The sequence below is a fragment of the Arvicola amphibius genome, chromosome 10 (genome assembly GCF_903992535.2).
Source record: "Arvicola amphibius chromosome 10, mArvAmp1.2, whole genome shotgun sequence".
In the NCBI taxonomy this organism is placed as follows: domain Eukaryota; kingdom Metazoa; phylum Chordata; class Mammalia; order Rodentia; family Cricetidae; genus Arvicola; species Arvicola amphibius.
Window position 1 is genome coordinate 57,176,042 of NC_052056.1, and position 17,656 is coordinate 57,193,697.

Here is a 17,656-nt window from a genome sequence, read left to right on the forward strand (position 1 = left end):
AAGAAAAAATAAAACCTGTGTAAAGATATGACACAACTTACGATTTGGGCTTCTGCCCTCTTGGAGTTTAATGAATTTCATGTGTGTGTGAGACAGAGTCTCACTATTAACGCCCCGCTGCTGACCTGTAACTCACTATGTAGACCAAGCTGGCCTCACACTCATAAAGACTGGCTGACCTCTGCATCCTGGATGCTGGGATCAAAAGGGTGTGCCACAACCATGCCTGGCCATGCTCCTGTGAGTCGGTCTTACTAGCCCAGGCTGGCCTCAGATTTGCAGCGATCCTCTTCCTTGGCCCCCTGAGTACTGGGCTTACAAGCGTGCATTACCATGGGCAGCCCATGCTTGCTTTTCAGGAATAAGTTCGGTGGTGTCCTAAAGATAACATTTAAGGTTCTGTTTTGTGCGTGTTTCTATGTGTCCATTGTCTGGATGTGTGGAGACCGGAGGATGACATCTAGTGTCTTCCTTACTCTCTCTCCCTCACTGAACCTGGAGCTAGACTGGCTGCCAGCGAGCCCCAGGGTCCTGCTTACACACCCCCAGCTGGATCAAGCAGGTTTTTTTCTTGTTCAGCAAGCACTTTCAGCTGATCATCTTTCTAGCCCCTGAGGCTTTAATTAGTACGGTTTTAGGATTTATCTCTTTTACATTCCCTAGTTTATTGATCTAACTATGTTATGTTTTATTATCAGAGTCATTGTTATAGCAGTTTATAGTTATGTCCGTCTAGGTAGAAATAAAGTTCGCTAGAATCTAAGAAAACTCCCCTCTTGTCTTTTCTTCAACATTTTGTAAGAATTTTCAAGTAGTTGGAGGGGGACGGGATTAAGCAGCCAGCTCCCAGAGGCACCGGCCAGCTGAGGGCAGGCCTGGGTGACTGTCTCATGATTCACTGTAGAGATCAGGATCGTTAGTCCACTGGCACTCAGAAATAATTGCTACCGAATGAATTATTGCCACTCCAGCAAGCAAAGGCTGTCCCATGTAAAGCCCCTCGATGACTTCTCACTCCTGTAAGGATAACTCCAAATTCCTTAAGGGGGTCTCTGAATGTCCCCCATCACCCCTCTACATTTACCTCTGCTCTGAGCCAAGTCCCAGAGTCACCTTCAAATTTCTGAGCTTGCTCTCTCCCCTGGCTATCGTCTCAGCTGTCTCTCCCTTCAGCCAGGGCGACCTCTCAGGTTAGGTGTCCCTTTTGTGTGTACCCACAATAGCACATCCATCAGGGGCTTTGCCAGTCTCTTAACTTGCTGGCTTTCCTCTTCAGTTTGTGAGGCTCATGCTCGTTCCCAGTTCTCAGAATGTGTGGGATACTGCTAGTCCCACACTACGTTTTCCTCTTTATCGATAGGACCCTGGCTCTGGTTACTGGGTGCCCAGCTTCCCTTGGAGCCTGGGGAGCAATCAAAGCTCGGAAGTAGAAGCTGACATGGAACAGCTTACTGCCCTGTTCTCATTGCCTCTGCCTTCTTTGTAGACACAGCATATCTACAAAACTGTCAGGAAACAGCAAAATAGCAATGGAAGTCTTTACTGTCAGTAATTACTTTGAACGTAAATGTTTGCTCTCTCCAGTGAATAAATGGATCAGTAATACATATTGTAGTAGCTGTTTAAGTTTTAATGGCACGGCATGTACAGACGAGGTGAAGAGACGGAAGAAGATAGTCCACAGAAAGGGAAGCCGAGTAGTGGTGCTGAGACACGTGTCAGACAAAGGGACTTGAAGTTTAAAATGGCAGAGAGCCCACAAAAGTCAAAAGGATCCGTTTGCCAAGAGGATACCATAGCTGTACCCCACCAGCAAGACACTTAAGCATATGGAGCAAATCTAAAGATTTGCAGGAAGTTGACAGATTAAGATACAGTAGTGGTTGGGAGCTGGGGCTGGTGGCACACGCCTGCCCAGCACCCAGGACACAGAGGCAGGATGACCATGAGTTCCAGGCCAGCAGAGGCTGTAACAGGATCCTGTCTCAAACAGCAACACCAGCAAAAGAAATACCGCAGTAGTAAGGGGCTTTCAAATACCATTTTCAATATCGTACAGGTTATCCAGACAAAATCAATAAAGGAACTCTGGACTTCACACTTTGACCAAATGGACCCAAAACAGAATACACAGAGCATTATCTAGCACGTCCTGTGCCAGGCCAAGACAAGTCTAGCAATCGAAGAAGACTGATACCATGTAAATATCTTTTTATTTATTTATTTATTTATTTATTTATTTATTTTACATCACAACATTGCGACAGTAGAAATCTCTGGCAGGAAGAACTTTGGAGACTCACAAACATAGGACAATTAGGCAACATATGCTAGAACAACCAATGGATCAATGAATAGCTTTTAAAAGAACCTGAAAATGAAGGCAACAGAAACTGGACACACCAAGACTTGTAGGATGCAGCACACGCCGCTCTGAGAGCAACGGCGAAGGCGGATATCTGTGAGTTCAAGACCAGCCTGGTCTACAAGAGCTAGTTCCAGGACAGGCTCCAAAGCTAAGAGGAACCCTGTCTCGAAAAACAAAAAAAAAAAAAAAAAAAAAAAAAAAAAAAGATCACGAGTGAACAGCCAGATGCTGTGGTGGAGCCAGAGTCAACAGACGAAGGGGAGAATAGAAACCAGAGCAGAAGTAGACGGAAATCCGAAAACAAGCAAAACATAGTCAGTGTTTGAGAGGATTGAAGAGTCGATCACTCTTGATCTAAACTGAACACAAAAACTGGGGATCCCAGGAAATGAGTTCACCAACCAAAGTAGAGGCAATACGGCAGCTACCACAGAAATACAGGGAACTGTAGAACGTTATTCGGAACAATTGTATGTCCCAAAAGAACCTAGGAATTTCCAGACATGTTCCCCTACCGACATTGAGGATAAAGAAACAGGAAATCTGCAAAGGTGAATAAAGAAGAGCCTGGATGATTAAACCAGTAATAAAAAGCCTGCCCTGAAGGAAATGACCAGCCCTGAGGCCTTAGCCCTGAGTTACATCAAACTAGCCTGGTCTGCACAGTGAATTCCAAGCCATCCACTGGCTGCACAGTGAGACCCTGGGTAAAAAAAAAACAACAAAACCCCCACCCGCAGTGTTTCCCAACATTAACTATGGCCTGTCTGAAAGACTAATAAAAAGAAAAATCTCACTGTAACAACTTCCCACATTCACCAGGCCTTTAGAAATAAATTTGATTAGGAAGGTAAGGCTGCCTGAAATCCCAAAACACGGATCAAAGGATCAAAGTAAAAATAAAATGTTTTGTCCATGCATTGGAAGCACTAATGTTGTTAAAATGATCATATGACCCAAAGATATCTATAACACTAATGTTATATCTGTCAAAATTCAAATATCAGGCTGAGTGGTGGCAGCGCATGCCTTTAATTCTAACACTTGGGAGGCAGAGGCAGGTGGATCTCTGAGTTCGAGGCCAGCCTGGTCTGCATATTGAGTTTCAGTTGCAACTTTCAACATGTCTTGTAAAACACCTCTTTATTTTTCAAATATGAAAGCAGAGATGGCATGCTGGGTTCTGGGCAACCATCCCTGGCAGCCACTTGCAGTGAGGATGAGGCCGTACTAAACCTTTACCCAATTGCCGCTGAGCCTTATTAGTTTTTATAAGGTTTCCAGTTGGCACCGTTTATCATGGAATTTCTGCTCTAAGCCAACAACACTGTGCTGTCTTTAGCAGCACATGTACTAAAATCGGAATGATTCAGATCAGCATGGCCCTTGCCCAAGGGTGACACGTAAGTTCATGTAGCATTCCATGTTTTAAAACATTGTCAAGAAAGCAAAGGTCAGTCCTATAAATGAATACTAGTGGAAGAAAATGGTTATTTGAAGAATGCTTCTTTATTGATGGCCACATCTCTACAGTGGGAGGAGTCAGGTCTCTTCAGAAGTAGTTGATTTCATCATCCTTGGTTTTGTTAGTCTGGTAACCACTAAGCTCCAAATCCTCATCTTGTCCGGCAAGACCTTGAAAGACTTTCACGTGTATGTAGTTATCATTGCCGACATCCATCTGAAAGACATGAGGGTGGGGGAGATTATTCACGTGGATCTGCACTGTATGACAGATCAGCTGTCTTGTAAAGATGGTGTGGTAAGCCATCCTGAAATGACACTTCCGTCCAAGGTGGCATCCGTGAACGGAGCTCCCATCAGCCCTTATGTTCAGAGAAAAAGCAGTTAACAGTACGGCAGGAAGTATGTTTCCTAGATTTGTTTTTAATACTTTTTAGAAAAATATTTTATTTATTTTATTTGTATGAACAATTCGCCTGCTTGTATTTAAGCGCACCATGTGCATGTGATGCCTGGAGAGGCCAGCAGAGGGAGCTAGCTCCCCTTAAACTGGAATTAGAGATGTGGTGCGCTTTCACGTGTGCTGGAACCCACACCCAGGTCCTCTGCAAAGGCAACCAGTGCTCTTGCCATCTGTTGAGATCCATCTGCATTTAATTTATTGTGCTTTTCGTTATAACCCGGGCACAAATTACATTCCAGAACTACATTTGATTTTTCATGATGCGTGGAACATGAAGCAGAGGGCAGCCTATATTTTTGGTGATTCTGTTTTCTGACTTCTAACTTGGGAAATTGCCATATAGCTCGATAAAGGAGAAAAATCTCAGAATTGCTTTAGAAAATGTGGACTGTATGGTCCCTGTACCCAAGGTGTACTGGAACCTACTTTGTGGATTTCCACCAGGCATTTGAGAACTGAGAAGGGTGGGTGGCTTGCCCACCTCCTTTGTAAAGTAAAATTAAGAAGCTTAGGTGCACTGGGCAGTGGTGGTGCATGCCTTTAATCCCAGCACTCGGGAGGCAGGGGAATCTCTGGTTTACGGGGCGAGTTTCAGGACAGGACAGGCTCCAAAGCTACACAGAAAAACCCTGTCTTAAAATGCCTTTTGTCAAAATTTACCATTATATATGGCACTATGATGAGCAACATACAAAAAGTGTGTGTGTGTTTGTGTGTGTCTGTGTGTGTCTGTGTGTGTTTGTGTGTGTCTGTGTGTGTCTCTGTGTGTTTGTGTGTGTCTCTGTGTGTCTGTGTGTGTCTCTGTGTGTCTGTGTGTGTGCCTGTGTGTGTGTGTGTCTGTGTGTGTTTGATCACACTGACTGCCTGTGACAGTATCAGTTTTAAAGATGCCAGCAGCAGACTAAGGAGATGAACTCCGGGGGTGCAGCTTGGTTAGCACAGTGTTTGTCTGTCTAGCACGAAGCCTTGGGTTTGGTCAACCAGTGCCTCATAAACCCAGTGATGTGTGCCTACTATCATCCCTGCATCGGGAGGTGGAGGCCAGAGGAGCAGAAACTCAAGGTCATTTTATATTACATATAAAGTTTGAGTTCCAACCACCAGAGATATGTGAGACCCTGTGTCAAAACAACCAAACCAAGCCAAAACAACAGACAACAAAAACCAATGAACGAATGGCAGAGCCTAAATTTCAACCTAGATCTCTTAGATTCCAACATCCACATCATTTTGCTTCTCTTGGTTAGTTTTGTTTTGAGGAAGAATCTATGTAGCCCAGGCTAGCCTCAAACTCTGGAATGGGCCAGCCTTGTCTCTTGAGTGCTGGGTCACAGGTGTACCCCATGCTCAGCATTTGTATTCTTCTCACTGGACAGTGTTACTTTTTTTTTTTTTTTTTTAGAAAAGTGTTTGTTTCCTCCTTGGCAAAGGGCATCAGCCTTTGCAAACATTGCTGACATCATCACCCAAGCCAGTACTCTGGCTGGAAGTCCGGGCTCTATGATTACAGCAGTGTGAACTTCTAGCGTCATTTACCTTTCCAGGGATCAGTTTTCTGATTGGTACCAACTAACTGATTGGTAGAAGTGCTTTAGTTTTGTTTCATGGCTTTTTCATGAGGATCGGGTGAAGGGGGGCATGGCCTGCTTATAGAATTGTACCTGGCACATCGTAAGGGCAGCACGGGTTCTTGTTCCCACCGTTCAGGGTAGGGGGTGAGACTCAGGGGAGGGGATGTTGGCATCGCATAGATTCTATTTATTTATTTATTTATTTATTTTGGTTTTTCGAGACAGGGTTTCTCTGTAGCGTTGGAGCCTGTCCTGGCACTAGCTCTTGTAGACCAGGCTGGTCTCGAACTCACAGAGATCCGCCTGCCTCTGCCTCCCGAGTGGTGGGATTAAAGGCGTGCGCCACTGCCGCCTGGCATCGCACAGATTTTAAACAAGTGTGAACAAGGAGTAGAACAAAGATCAAACCTGGGACAACCCTAACAACAAAGCCTGTAGTCCTTCACTGTACAGCTCTCTCAGCAGGGACTCAATACAGAAAATCTAGAGAGTGGCTGAGAGCCACACAGCACTGCGCCTGCTGGAAGGAAGGAGGGAACTAAGGCCCAGTGGAAGAGTAGAGGTGGGAGGGCGGAGGAAGGGGGGGAAGGGAAGGGGAGGGGAGAAAGGGGGAGAGAAAAGGGAAGGAGGAGGAGGGAAGGAATGGAGGAGAATGAGAGTGAACACACTGTAATAGGGTATTCAAGGGGAGAAATTTTCAAGATAATTTTCTAATGAGCTTTTTAAAGAAGTATGTGAGGGAATTAATTAATTATTAATTAATTAAATGTATTTATTTGAATAATCAGAGTTATTAAAATAGTTTCAGTTTTGGTGGAAAATTCCTATCTTTGTGCGATTTTTTTTTCCTGGACCGCTGCTTCTTTCCTGGCTGTGAAGGAAGATCGTGGGCGGAAGCAGTTCCTGCTGAGGGATTTGCCCACGGTTCCTCAGGCCTGGAACACGCCAAAAACTCAACTGTGATTGAACCAAACCGGTCTGTTCCTCATACACAACCCATGGGGAGCTGGCTAGCTCCACTCAAGTCATTTTTTTAAAAATGGAATACATTTAAAAATTATATCTTAAGTAGTTACTTTTTTAAAAAAAGAAATAAATGGCATTGTGCCTTGGTCCAATGATAAAGCAGAGTAGGTAGAAGCACCTCAACATCTGTTGTCTGTGAAATCAAGATTGTCATTGTTTAATACATAGAGATAAACATGACTCCTATTTATTATTCACAGTCGAGTTTTTTTAATTGCTTCCTTTGGTATTACAGGAGAGTCAAAGTATTTTTTTCCATTAGAACTCAATCAGGACACCATTTAATTTGATTTTTTGATATGACGGGCTATATAATTTGTTTTAATTTTAAAAAATTTTGTGGGGGCTGGAGAGATGGCTCAGTGGTTAAGAGCATTGCCTGCTCTTCCAAAGGTCCTGAGTTCAGTTCTCAGCAACCACATGGTGGCTCACAACCATCTGTAATGAGGTCTGGTGCCCTCTTCTGGCCTTCAGGCATACACACAGACAGAACTTTGTATACATAATAAATAAATATTTTTAAAAATTTGTGTGTCTGTGTACGGCATCTCGGAATAGGTGCCCTCAGAGGCCAGAGCAATCAGATCTCCTATCGCTGGAGGTGCAGGAGGTTGTGAGCCTTCTGATGTGGGTGCTGGAGACAACCTGCGATTTCTGCAAGAGCAGCATGTACTCCTAACAGCTGGATTGTTTCTCCGGCTCCTAAAATTTATTTTTTAAAATATTATAAATATGACTTACTCTGTGGCTGGAGTGCCACAAGTTGGACCTTCTTGAGTTGTAAAAAGAATTATTCAAATCATATTAATAACTACTTATTTAAAGGATGAAAGTGGCTTGAATTATTCTTCCAACTAATGATTAAAGTCCTTCTTTAAGTGCATTTGATTTGGACACACATAGAATTAGGTAGGAAGTTTGGAGGTGGGAAAGGCTCTAAGACACTGGAAAATTCCCACATCCTAAGACGTTATCCTCCACATCTACCTGACAGAAGAAACAGCCATGGCCGAAAACCATGCCCCGGACTGTTACTGCCTCTTTTCCTGTACAGGTTCTAGAAATTAAGAACCATATAAGTAAGCTTCCTATATCTATGAGAAAAAGCAAGGTAAATATCCTTCTGGAATCTTCTATCTGCAAGTGTCACGCTAGTGCCTTAACTAAAGACAAGTGGTAGAAATGAAGGTACAGCCGGGACAGCAGGAAACATCACATGGGTAATAACTGAGGTTAGAGTCTAACCTTAATGAAATAATTGATTCCAGCGACGACTTGAGATTTATACTCGATGGCTTCAAATTTTTCATATTTTTCGTTGGTTTTCTCTTCTAGCTTTCCTCTGATCTTATGAAGAGAAAGGAAGAAATGATGTTAGAACTGGGTTGACTCTGCTTGTCTGAGCTGCCAATCTGGGAACCTCATACTACTGAGAGTTCTCAGAGATGCTGAGGAAGCCTGGCATGATGGCTCAAGCCTATAATCCCAGAATTTGGAAGACTGAGGCAGGAGTATCCTGTTCAAGAGGAGCTTGGGCTATATAGAAAGTTCCAGGCTAACTGAGGCTACAAATTGAGACCCAGCCTCAAAATTCAAAATAAAGCGATAAACTAAATTTAAAAATATACAATCTTTATTTCCCCATAGAAAACACTTTAAGAATATGATATAGGTTAAAAGTCAAATTATACTGCATGAGGTTGAATTAATCAAACCAGTGTGATCTTACAAAATAGTCACAATTTAGGGCCTCCAAATAGCTCAGCAGAGTAAAGTCACTTGTCACCAAGAAAGCATGACAACATAGATTCCATCCCTGGGACTCACATTGCGGAAGGAGAGAATAGACTCCTGCAAGTTGTCCTGCAATGATACACACACACACACACACACACACACACACACACACACATGCATTCACGCACACACATACAAAAATAAAAGCAAAGCAGAAACCAATGTAGTCATAATTTGTAATAAAGAGCTCTAAAGTTGCACCTATATTTGATTAGTAATTCAAAACAGGACAGCAACAATTACTACTTATTGTTTTAAATTGATTGTGCAATTACTGATGAAAATAATGAATTGATTTAGGCAGTCAATAAAATAATAAGATAGATTGATTTAGATTTTAGATTTCCCCTAGCATTTCCATCTCACACACCAACACTCATTCTAGAATCTTCCAAACCAGAACATTGCAGGGGAATATTATCATGAAGGAGTCTATAAATGTTCCCAGCTGTCTCTCAACTGTCCCCTCTCCCTCCAGATCCAGAACTGCGCAGGACATCACATCTCCTTTGCCCTTCAGTAGGGTTGGCTCCCAGGTCTTTGTCATTCCAGCCCTGACTCTGGACTGTTTATTTGTGGTGTCTCTTGACTTTGGTTGGTCTGACCTCTCATGTTTGCATTCTCCATTCTTTACAGTACAAATCGGCGGGTCCTTAGTGCATTGCATCAGGACCCACGGTTTTCCTTAGTTGCGGATGGAGACACTGTCACTTGGGTAGGCTGCCTGGCGGGTCTCACTACTGCAAGTTTCTGTCCTGTCCCTCTTTGATGAACCCTAGAGGGAGGCATGCTTGGCCCACACAGTAGTTTCTCAGCACAGAGGAGACTATTTCTCAGCAGGCCTTCATCCCTTAACTTTGACATGCTTCTTGACAACATGCGTTCGCCAAATAACAATTTAGAAATTTTTCTCCCATTCCTTATGTGTTTGTTAATTAGAATTCTATTGTCAGGAAGACCTGTTCCCTCTCTACTATTGTCCTTCACTTATCTGTTGAGATCCCCCTCAACTTGGTTTCTTTTCAGTGTGGCTCCATCCTTTTATGAGTCCTTCCTCCCTGTGTGGCATCAGAACACTCACCAGACTCTTCTTTGTGTGCACATACAGTTGTATGTGACAGCTACAGTTGTCCCTTGGTATCTGTAGGGGATTGGTTCTGGGATCCCCTGTAGATACCAAGAAGCTCAGATTTCTTACGTTAAATTATCATGGAATTTAAATGCGCATCTTCTCACATGCTTTAACTAATCTCTGAACTACTTAGACCAACTAATACAATGAAACACCTAGTAAATAGTTACTCTATAGTGCTTAAGAAATAATGACAACTGTTCTGGAACTCTCTCTGTAGACCAGGCTGACCTCAAACTCATAGATCCACCTGCCTCTGCCTCCCGAGTGCTGGAACTAAAGGTGTGTGCCACACCTCCCCTTGGCAATAACTCCTCTCTCAATTACTGAGGATGAGGCCTGGCTTACATTCACAATCTATTTACTTATTTAATCAGTTGTAACACACACATAATAACAGCTTTAAATTTCCTCATCTAAAAAAATTATATTTACAAGCTGGGTGGTGGTGGTGCACACCTTTAATCCCAGCACTCGGGAGGCAGAGGCAGGCAGATCTCTGTGAGTTTGAGACCAGCCTGGTCTACAAGTGCTAGTTCCAGGACAGGCTCCAAAGCTACAGAGAAACCCTGTCTCGAAAAAAAAAATAAAAAAATATATTTACAAATCAGAATATAGGATTTCTATGTGGTTTTTGTAAAGATCCTATGAATACTTTGGGCACATCATCTTACTGTTTCTGCCTAATCACACCTACAACATTGTGTTGCCTTGTGAGACAGAACATTAAACCGGTCCCGGGCTTATTTTCTACCTCTCCTATTAACAGATCCAAATTGCATTTTCTTCATTGTTCTTGTGTCAATCACAGGCCCAGAATTTTCCTTGAAGGAACTGATTCCAAATGCTCCAACTTGTTTCCTTACAAGCTGCCCCACCTCTGGTTCACTGTGGAAGGTGCAGCCTCCTTTCCCTTTGTAGCAGCATGGATTTGCGTCCTTTAATGTGGGATGCTATGGGCCTGGATGCTGATTGGGAAGTAGGAGAAGATGCAGGTGGGGAGATTGCTAGAGAACCTTTAAGATTCTGAAAGTAGTTTGGCATTGAGGGAACTTCCGGAGTGGGGGAGGGGTACCAGCTAGGAATGTACGTGTGGAGCCTGGTGTGACAGACAGGAGCCCTGCTCCTTTCACAGCCTGCAGTCCCTGATGATGGCTAGAACCTATGTGTTTGTCACTCTGTCCTCCATCAGAGGACGGGGCACCCAGGAAACACAGTTCCAGAGTTGTTCTGGCTTTTCCAACTGCTGCAGATCTTGCTGAGTTGAGCTGTTCATTTTCTGAAGATTTGAGCCCTGGGGCATCCAACCTTAATGCCTTTCCCCAATCTGCCATCCTTCTTCAGAGAGGAATGGCTAGAAGACAAGGCTACAAGGTAGATAGGCAGTATTTAAGGGGATTTCATAGTATGAAAATGGGATTTAGGGCACAGTGTGAAAATATGGTAAAGTCTTAAAGGAAGTATGAAGAAACATGTGCTGGACACAAGAAATAAAGTCCCTTGACTCTGAGTAGAGGGAAAGGCAGTGTAGGACTGGAGGGAAGACAGACCTGAAGCAATATGATAAACGGGGGTATGTCCTCGCCAGATGCCAGAAAGAACTGAGAAAACTGCTGGGGAACCCATGGGAGGATGGGGTGGGGGCATAGGACGAGGATGACATGATGGGGAGAAGGTGTAGGTTTCTAGGAAAACGGCCGCAGATAGAACCCAAAGGGCACTCTGCTGTCCCCAGGGTCCTGCCATGACATGGACATTCATTCATCACCCTGGAATGGTGAGCTTCCTGTGGTCCTGTGACTTCCTGGAACAGAAGTGGAGGAGGAGGAAGCAAGGGCCGTGGGAGTGACCTCTAACTGAAGATCGGAACGTCACAGCTCACAGGATCACGGGAATTGGAGTGGAGGAGTACATGAAGGTACTCGTCAGGGACAAATGGCCAAGAGGATCTAGCCATGTTCTGATGAAGATAGGAGATGGGCGCCTTGAGAACGCTGGTGTGGGTGACTGCCAGGTTCTCTGAGGATGGGACACCAGGAGAAGTGGTTGACTAGGAAGCTTAGGTTGGAGAGAATCTGTAGGTGACATGCTCAAGTCCAGGGTGTGCCCTGTTGTGCCAATGAGGTGTCTGCGTGGTGTCCCAGCTAACAAAACTCATGTTAAGTGTGTTGGCCAGGAATGGTGTTCAGCAACCAGGTTTCTGACATGAAGACGAGCGTGTGCAGTGTGACATGCATTTGCATGTGTGATCATAGCCTTTGCTTCTAAAAATAACCCTTAAAATAACATTTCTTTCACTCAGATAAACATACCTGGAATTCTCTTCCAGTGGCTACCTACACAGACAATAAAAGATCACCAGCTACAATCTGGACTTGCTGTTGAGGCAATCTGTTTATTTGGTCTTTCATTACACATGTTATGATTTTTCATGGATGGGATGTATATGTCTTTTTATTTGATTATGTAACAATCTTTTTTTTTTTCTTTCCCAAGATAAGGTCTTTCTATATAGCCCTGGCTGTCCTGGAACTTACTCTGTAGACCAGGATGGCTCAAACTCACAGAGATCCACCTGCCTCTGCCTGCTGAGTGCTGGGATTAAAGGTGTGCACCACTACCACCAGGCAATAATGAACATTTAAGAAAATCACATGGACAGTTGTGTGTGTGTGTGTGTGTGTGTGTGTGTGTGTGTCTGTGTCTGTGCTGTAAGCACCAGAGGATCACCTTTGGGAGTTGATGCACTCCATCATATGGGCTGGGGTGCTGAGCCATCTTGCCACCTGATAATCAATATTTTCTGAGTGACAAACTTTAGGAATCCTTGTCTGCCCTGAAAATCCTCACATCCTCCCAATCCCAAAGCCCCTGTCTGCCTTAATGTGGACTGATGTTCAATGCCTGGGGCATGCAGGTGCCACTTCTCCATGGCACTTTCCCTTCTCTATGGGCAACCTTTCCTCTTCCCTCCTTTCCTTCCTTCCTCCTGGGGTCTTCCTTCCATTGTTGCTCCATTACCAAGTTCTCTGCAAAGGGCAGAGGCAACCAAGAGTTGTCTCTCCTAAGGACATTTAACAGTGGATTTTTAAAAATAAGAAAAATATATTTTAAAATAAAAGTACAATGTAAACGACAGGCTGTGGAGATTATCTGTGGGACCCCTAAAAATCATTCTAGGGATGCGCTAACCCTCCCCCCCCAGCCTGACACCGTGTGGGGTCTCGGCCAACCATAATCTTGGAGGTATGGATTCAATTTCCTGACTTAACAAGGACTTCAGTAGTATCTGCCTCACGGTTTTTTTGGAGGGGGAATGATTGGTATGACTGAGATTATGCTTCCTAAAATAGACAGTTTACTGCCTGCCTCTCCACCTCCCAACACGCGGATTGTCCCCTAAGGCTATCATCTCCTGCAAGAGAGGACAGATGAGTCCTTCTGGGAGCTTAGCCACTACACTGTATTTGTTCACCTGTCAGGAAAGGGCTTGACATCCATGGCTAATGTCTTTTTTAGTCTTAAACCTATGATTATGAAAGAGTACTTAACTAAGTTTTGTTTTATAACATACCCTAGATAGCTTGACTTCCTCTATACTGTTAATTTTTCAGGAGTTGCGGCCATGCCTTATAGCCCTTAATGTAGCTTCTACAGTCAGTGGTCTGTTTCTAGACACCTAAGAGAGACTCAGGAAGTGTCCCTACCATGAAATGGTTCATGTCTAGGCAGCTTGCATTGTGGCTTAAACCTGAGGCCACGGCTTGCATGGAGAAGGTGAGTCTGCTGCACTCTCTCCCCGCACACCTGCGAAAGCTCCCCAGTGTGTGGAGGTCGTGCAGTGGAAAGAACAGATTCTTTTCTTAACTGGGTGACTCTCAGTTTCATCATCTAAAAATGGGATGCAATGCCCTTCCTGCCCCAGGGCTCTGAAGATCAAATGGGAAGTGGAATGGAAGTCAAGGCTTTTACGACTCCTTCCTGGGGTGAGGTGGCCTTGTTAAATCTATTTCTCATTTTGCTTCTCTGAAGCTGCATGAACCCATTTCTAAATTAATTTCATCACCAAAAATGCGATCCACAGATGGTGTCAAGGTAAGCCCTTCCAGTAGCTTCCTAACTTTGAAAAATTATATGATCAAAATACATTGTACGTATATATGAAATTCTCAAAGAACTAGTATAATTATTATACATAAAAACTACCGTAGGCAGGCAGGATGACACATTCCTCTAGTCCCAAGTACTTGGGAGATTAGAAGCAGGAGGATCACTTGAACCTATGAAGCTGGGACCACTCTGAGAAACAGCAAGACACACGCCCCCATTTCAAAATAGAACAATTGTTCCAGCTAACCAGGTGATCAAATATCAAAGGACCGTTAAAATCTGCTGTATTGTCTAGATTTAAAATAATTGTATTTCCCTAGCTCTCCCCGCAGAGCTCTGGTTCCTGGAACATCTCAGGGGGATTTTTCAGGTTAGGGGATTTTTTTTCAGGCGACATAAACAGCAACGATGTCTCATCGGTGATATTTATTCTTGAAACAATTTTTGTGCGCATTATTTTAATTAGTCCTCTTATCTCTTCCTTCCTACAAACAAAATGGAGGGCCTTTCCTTGATACCCTATTTTAAAGTCTCATCTCTCACCAGCCTCCTAGGATGTCAGATATCTGGTCCTACCGGAAAGTGAAGTGGTAGGTAGGCGTAACCGCGGCTCCTGAGAGCCTGGAAGAAATGTGGACATGCAGGCCCGTCCAGCCCTCTCCAGTCAGATCTGCGTTCTGTCGAGAGCCACAAGTGACTCACGTGCACCTTCAAGTTTGAGAACACCGACTGCTTGCGAGGATTCTAACAAAGGTGCAAAGATTTAGCACTGTCTTCCTCAAAAATAAAATGCTCCAAGGTATTTATTGAAATAAACCTATGGGTAAGAACCTTAAATATTTAGCTCCTGAATTTTAGGCTGGTGACCTCCTCTAGAATGTGCAGTGCCCTAAACCTGAAGGCTCCCATCTCCTCTGCTCACATAAAAGCCAATGATGCCCAGCATGGCGATGCATGCCTGTAATCCTAGCACTTAGGAAGCTGAGGCAGAAGTGCCGAGTTTGAGGCCAACCTAGGTTACTAAGAGCTAGGCCAGCCAGGAAAAAGCAAGACCCAGTCTCATACAGGCAAACAAACAATAAACTGATCTTGTCTGCAGGGATGATGTTTCAGGGAAGGAAAAAAAATGATGCAAGAAGAGAAGGAGACAGATTGCAAACCTACACCCAGAGTTTGCATGTATTTCTTTTTTATAAATCACGCAACGCATTTTTTTATATAGATGATACTTAAGCAAGACGTATTAACCTCCTATAAACACTGAGTTCTATTTTGATTGTGCTGGTGTGGTGTGCACAGCATCCTGGGAATAAGCTCAGGAATCTTTAGCAGCCTTAGGTGCTCACAGAGATTGGCTTCAGTTAGTGAGACTGGAAAACCCCATGAGCAAGTGCATTCGAGCTCCTGAGATCACACTTGTGAGTTAAGGGTTTAGAGACCATTTTACAAATTCCCCTTCAGCAAATGGGGAAACTGAGGCCGAGGTAAACAGTGTGACCTGGCCACTTTTACTTGGGGAATGTTGACATTTCTCTGAAAAGGCTGAATGTTCCACCTTTAGTTGCACAAAAGTCTGAATAACACATACACATTTCTGGTTTCTCTGATTTCCCACACTCTTTAACACAAGGACAGATTATGAACCCAATGATGAAAGTTTGATTTGGGATCAAACTTCTTCCTGAAAATGCCCCGACTCACCTTATCTGCAATCTCTTGGATTTCTGGCGTGGCCGGTCTGGCCTCTGTCAAGCCTCCTGGGATCATACTGAGCTGCTTCTTGGCTGGGCAGGAGGCTGAGAGGAAATGATCTGGAGCCCAGAGACTCGGGGTTTAAAAGGAGTTGGTAAACTCCTCCTATAAAAGGTGTTTGCTTCCACACCAGCGGAGGGACTGGGAAATGAGTGTGGCCTCAGGCAAGTCTTCCGGCCTCCCTTAGAGGAAATGCTGAGTGGAGCTGGGGGTGGGGGTGAGGGGCAAAGATGAGGTGTGGGGGGGAGTGAACAAGTGGGTGTGCCCAGAATTCAGGCCTGGTTAGTAGGGGTTCCTCCCAGTTCTCATCCTGTTGTGCCATATGAGGAGTAACGCGGGTAACCAGAGTTGAAAAAAAAAAAAAGGAGGGATTAACTGGTCTGATGGGATGATTGATATTTATGAGTTATTGTTTTTAGAAAACTGTATTGGTGCTGATCTTTTATATTGATATATTGAACATTGTATGAGAGTATGCTTCTACCTCTGTTTAAAACAATTGTTATATTGAGATATTTACCATATTGCAATGTACATTTCTACCTCTGATATTATTTATGTAATGACATTGTTTACATTTGGAAATCATTGTCTTCATTTATTGCACAGTTATTTATTATCTTAGTCTTCAAGTTAGATAGGTATTGAGAATTATATGTTTGTCATATTTATATTTAGAATAATCAGGTTTTTTAGATACATAGAGACTATATTTAGTATAAATAGTATAATCTTCAACCTCTTCGAAGAGCTGTAGAAAATGGCCTTTAATCTAACTTATGAGACACAATCACTCCTGGCAATACTGCTCTACTCCCGAGAGAACACTGAGCACCAAAGACACTCCACTGGGAGCTTGTCTTCTTCTTGGCAGAACTGGCCTTTGGGCAAAGAAAAGCCCATACCTCGACTACTGACTAAGATACAGAATATCCATAAGTGGATAAAACAGGATTGTCTTATCTTGCCAAGACAGGGTAGGATAGTTCTACTAAAGGTTCCTTTCCTTTAAAAAAACGGTATGTCGGTTGTGTTATGCCTTAGCCAAAGTTGGTTGCCTCAACATTGCCAACGAGACTTTGTGTGATTGCCCAGGTAGTCAGTTGTCTCTGTCATCTGTTACACATTTTGGAAGTTTCTCATTTGTACTTCCTGGTTGCTTAAGTAATATTACTTCCCTTCTCAGATCTTTGATGGGGTTGAAGATTAGATAATTGTAGCTACCCTCTACATTATTTAGACTCCTTGAAGTAGAATGCTTAGTAAAACTTTTGTTATATGTTTCTTGCTTAATATTGTTTGTTGCTTGTAATTTTATATTTATTATCTGTTTCCATTGTATATAGATGTATTTGGTTTTGAATCTGTCTTATTTAGACAAAAGGGGGAGATGATGGGGTAGCTGATCAATCCCTTGTCTGAGGGGCGTGACCTCTCCAGGGCACAAAATACCTTTAAAAGATCCGTGTTTTGGTGATTTGCTCTCTTGGCTCCCTGTTCTTCGCTGGAACTCTGGCTCTGTAAGTTTCTCCCATTTTCTCCTTTTATTAAAGTTGAGTATTTCATATAAGGCTAGTTTGGTTATTTCCCATTGCCAACCGACCACGCCCGCTACAGGGTGAGGGGCAACGATGAGGTGGAGGGGAGTGAACAAGTGGGTGTGCCCAGAATTCAGGCCTGGTTAGTAGGGGTTCCTCCCAGCTCTCTGTGCCAATTTTTTTTCATCCTGTTGTGCCATATGAGGAGTAACACGGGTAACGAGAGTTGCCAAATATGTTTAAAGCTCAAAGAGCTCTTTGAAGAGAATACTTAAAAATGTCAAGTCCGGTTGCTTAGAATTCACTCAGCTTTATAAAGATAACAAAACAGTATATCTGGAGAACTTTTAGTTTCTAAAATGCTTATTCTCAAACACAAAGAATAAATAAGAAATAATCTTTATTTCTTTTTCTTCTGCTATTGAGTCTCTTGTT

The 17,656-nt window shown here is 43.4% G+C and overlaps 1 protein-coding gene and 1 non-coding gene across 2 annotated transcripts; one reads left to right on the forward strand and one right to left on the reverse strand.

Annotated features, from left to right (window-relative positions):
* Positions 1–3,697: 3,697 nt before the first annotated feature.
* On the forward strand, positions 3,698–3,799 carry LOC119825787. Its single transcript, XR_005287262.1, has one exon. It is a non-coding gene; the product is annotated as a U6 spliceosomal RNA (small nuclear RNA).
* Positions 3,800–3,920: 121 nt separating this feature from the next.
* On the reverse strand, positions 3,921–15,698 carry Csta (cystatin A). Its single transcript, XM_038346425.1, has 3 exons — positions 15,633–15,698; positions 8,138–8,239; positions 3,921–4,049 (listed from the first exon to the last, which is right to left on the reverse strand). Exons 1-3 carry the CDS (start codon positions 15,696–15,698, stop codon positions 3,921–3,923), a joined length of 297 nt encoding a protein of 98 aa, XP_038202353.1.
* Between the last annotated feature and the right edge of the window lie 1,958 nt (positions 15,699–17,656).